A 4,596-nucleotide genomic window follows, 5' to 3' on the forward strand; every position below is an offset into this window, starting at 1 on the left:
AGAGAACATGTGTGTGAGAGTGTGTGCGACACAACATATGTGTGAGAGCATGTGTGCAAGGGAGCATATGTGTGAGAGTGCAAGTGTGAGAGAACGTGTGCATGGGAGAGCATGTGTGCAAAAGAACATGTGTGTGAGAGAGCATGTGTGCGAGAGAGCATGAGTATGATAGAGCATGTGTGCGAGAAAACATGAGTACGAGAGCATGTGTTAGAGCATGTGTGCAATCAAGAATGAGAGTTCGTGTGTGAGAGAGTTTGTGTGTGAGAGAGCGTGTGTTGGTGAGAGCATGAGTGTGAGAGAGTGAGTGTATGAGAGAGCATGTATGTGAGAGAGCAAGTGTGTGAGAGAGCTTGTGTGTGAGAGAGCATGTGTGTGAGAGCATGTGTGTGAGAGAGCATGTGTGCAAGAGACGTTACAGGTGTGACAGAGCAGGATTACAAGAGCGCATGTGTGTGCGAGAGGCCGTGTGTGTGTGTCTGTGTGGGAGAGCGTGTGTGTGAGAGCGTGAGAGAGCGTGCATGCGAGAGACCATGCGTGTTAGAGAAAGTGTGTGAGAGAGAGCATATGCATGAGAGAGTGTATGTACATGAAAACATATTTGGATAATATGGTTATAACACTGCATTATAATTGTTTAAGTTATATTAAGTTTACTCACTAATTTGAAAATGTTTTAATTAAATAGTTTCAGACTGCAGTAACAAATTGCGTTCTTAATGACGCCGTGGTTTAGTTTAATCAGTAAGCATTAGATAAAATTTTAAAAGTCTACCAATTCTTTAATTCCTTTCCTTATTTTTGAAACCTGCTGCGTTTACTCCCTACAATTGTGTTTCAAGGAGATTCAAACGCGCAAACCTTTTTACATGTAACCAGAAAACGTGTAACTGCTCAATATCACCCAGTTTGAACAATGCAGAAACAAGGGAGAAACAGGAAACCGCTTCACAAATCGTACTTATTCAAAGTCACTCAGACAAACTATCTCCTCAGCAGGAAAACACCAAAACTCATCGTAAGGACTCAACCCGTTTCATTGAGAAACAGCTAAATTCTACATTCAACAGAATCAAACGTAACATTTCAAAAACATCTGAATATCGAATCCAGCAAACCAGTTCGTCAACAAATGTACGAATTATCAATCTAAATAGAAATACAGAATAACAGCAATATCATTGTGAGGATGTGGAGTATGTCCAAAATATTTTTGAAACTTTACCACATGTTATTCATGTTGGACCATATTTCAAACGCATTTAAACAATTGCCAGGAGAGATAAAGCTGCATCCATCAATCCCACCAAGATGGAACATTGCAGAAAAACCAGGCTGTGATTGCAGTAACAAATTATGTTCGGAAAGAGCATTTTAAACTGTGGTTTAATCTGCAATCATCACTTTTAAAAACACTCTAAAACCCTGACTGTTTTCTGCCTACAATCATGCAGCCGTTTCAAACACGTGTGTTGTTTTCATTCAATTACAAAACATGGAACCGCTCAATATCAACGAGTTTAAAGAACATAGAAATGCCAGAACCGTTTCACAAACTTCACACATTCAAAATCACCCAGACTCAATATCTTCAGCAGAAATACACCAAATTTCATCAGCGAGGGGCTGAAATTTGTCTCACGGAGAACCATCTAAAATCTACAAACACTTTCAACAGAATCAAACAGCGTTTCAAGAAAATCTCAATCTAGAACCCACCAAATCCGCCTTTCAGCAAGTGAATGAACAATTAAAACACACAGAAATATGGAAGAATATCATCAGCATTGTCAATAAGCGGGAAGTGTTCAATAAATTGACACAGATACATCAGCACTTTTGTTAATATTGGGTTAGATTTCTAACACTTGTGTAGCAGATGGTAAAACCTGCTCAGATGTCGCCGAGATTAAACATTACAAAATACCAAACTGTTTAACAGGCGTCAGGTATTTAAAGTATCCAGCCACACAGTCCTCAGCAAATACACATCAAATCATAACAACCAGGGACTGAATCCCTCAGCAGCATATTTTATCAAGAGGCAGAGTAATTCCTATTTCAGCAGAATCACATGAAACATTGCAACAAAATCTCAATACAGCAAACCCACAATTCAGTGAACGAATGCATACTTAAAATAGAAAAAAATAAGTAAAACAAAGACAAAAGTAAAGCAGTTCATAAATAATGGAACAGTTCTTACCTGCATTCGCCGTCACCATGGTGCCTTGTCCCCAGTAGCCCATGGCGTCACAGTGTCACATTCCCTGGGCTGCTCCATACAATAACCGCACCTGCACAAAATAGACATAAATCCGCCATTATTTTAAATATTCACAAACCAGCGGCAAAGCAAACTTGTAATGATATTCATGAAATTAGAAATGTATTTGTGGATATCGCTTGCTGTTCAGAAATGACCCTATTGTTTTATATTTCAGAGTAACATATGAACATGTAATTGAAATGACTAACTAATGAGTGGATAATTATCACAGAGTTTCCATATTATTTCTCGTTATTTGGGCAGTGATGGACATAATTAATACTTCACTGTGAATAAAGTTGGATCAGTTAATTAGTGCTGAAGGGTTTTTGTATTGACAGTAACTGCTGTGCTACCCAGCTATCACAGTGAGACACAGCGTGTCAAATACTGCGGCAGACTGTTGAATGTAAAATACAGAGATTTAATTTCACTATTCCATCAAAAAACTAACTCTGTCTCTTCCAAGAGCGAATGGGTGAGTTATTTCAGCTTGTCCTGGTCATTCCATTTATAAAGAGGGTCGCAACACTTTTAAACTCTCTGTGCAGATTTAGTATGTCGGTTTACAGAGGTAAAGTGGAAGATATTTTACCCTTTTACAACTAATATTACTTCCAACCTTTGTTTTATCCGAGCCACATTTACTTTGACAATCCTTCTGTGACGCTGATCACCAATTTGAACAAGCTCTTTCTCTGGCGTTTTTGTATGAGGATGTCGCTGTGCACAGCACTGTGATCCACTGCTGTACCTCTTGCACAGTAATAGATGGCGGTGTCTTCAGTCTTCAGACTCCTCATGGCCAAAGAAAAGATGTTGTTCGAAGTGTCTTTGGACGCAGTAAATCGATCTTTAATGGCTGGGGCGTAGCCGTTGTAGGATGAAGTACGGTAGCTAACGAGCCACTCCAGCCCCTGTCTGGGTACCTGGCGGACCCAGCTCATCCAGTAGCTGCCAAGGCTGAACCCGCTGGTTTTACAGATCAGTGTCAGGGAGCCTCCGGGACGCCCGGTCTCTGCCTCTGGCTGAGTCAACACAACCTGCGACTGGACACCTGTAAAAACATATCAAAAAGCCCGAGGATTAATGCTGGTGAAATGATTGGTGACTCTGGAACATTCCAGAGAGAGACCAACACTGAGACAGTAACAGTGAGAGACTTGGACAATAAAAACTACTCACGGGATAAGAAAGTCAGCAACAAACTGAGAGAAATGGCCCACCTCATCCTTCTGGTCATTTGGGGGAAATGGTTGTGTCAGGAACTCAGTGAACAAACCAGCTCCCGGACTGTTGGATTCGGGTCCCAGTGAGCGGCATTTAAATACCCGGCAGAAGGGGGCGGCTTTCCAGGCGCCGCCTGTTGATTCCCTGGTGGAGGCGGCGACTGGATCCACGTCCCACCTTCCACACCCCCAACAGAATGGACCCAGAGATTTAAATAGGTTATTATTTTAAAAACGATATTAGATCGATATCGGTATATTTGTTTGGCTGAATGAATTCATTGTAATGTCTATCCTCATCTCAATCGAAAATTATATTTGAAAATCTCTAAGTAAAATCTAATTCAATTATATATTAAGTCTCTTTATTTCTACACTCCAATATAAAGGGATGCACATAAACAGATTAAATTACATTATCAGGGAATAAATCGTCTGTCTGATTTGCAACATTCTCGGTCTCTATCCCATTACAACAATAAAGTATAATTTATCAGACGAAATGTAACTAAATGAGGGAATGAATGAAGTGATTCCATTTGCAGTGCGGATGGCCATCACTGTACAATGTGGGTCTGTCGACAAGAAGAAGCTCTAACATTTCATAATGTCTCTCTTTACATTTCTCGAATTGCCCCTGAGCCTCAGACAGTCCTGTGAACATTAGCGGTAAAATAAGCCGCTTGCCTGATAATGCAACAGTGAGTTGACAGAGAAACATAAAATTCACACCAGCTTTTGACAGAGAAGTTAATGAATCAGAACGGACACGGCGATCAGCAAAGTTATCCTTCAGCGTCCAAATCATTGCCGCTAATTTTACTGACCACCGGCTGTCTAACATTCACTGGTATTGGGAACACAGGATATCAGGACTTTGCGGCATATTACACAATATCACAGGAATAAATGTGTTATCTTCCACTGAAGCTGGTCATGAACTGGTCATTTCTCCACTCATTGGCAGCAATGAGAGAGACTGTTAAATAATTGAAATCCAGACAAACTAAACTGTACAGAACACGGTGTTAATCGAGTATAAGAGACGACTCCGTTTAAAGCAGATCAACAACTCGGAGAATATTCCAGGATTCCCCG

The 4,596-nt window shown here is 40.6% G+C and overlaps 1 gene segment (V, D, J or C); it reads right to left on the reverse strand.

Annotated features, from left to right (window-relative positions):
- Nucleotides 1-2,230: 2,230 nt before the first annotated feature.
- On the reverse strand, nucleotides 2,231-3,523 carry LOC119960043. The segment is given in 3 exon segments: nucleotides 2,231-2,297; nucleotides 3,024-3,326; nucleotides 3,455-3,523. Coding segments are annotated over 3 exon segments (405 nt in total).
- Nucleotides 3,524-4,596: the final 1,073 nt, after the last annotated feature.

This window comes from Scyliorhinus canicula, unplaced genomic scaffold (assembly GCF_902713615.1).
Source record: "Scyliorhinus canicula unplaced genomic scaffold, sScyCan1.1, whole genome shotgun sequence".
In the NCBI taxonomy this organism is placed as follows: Eukaryota; Metazoa; Chordata; class Chondrichthyes; order Carcharhiniformes; family Scyliorhinidae; genus Scyliorhinus; species Scyliorhinus canicula.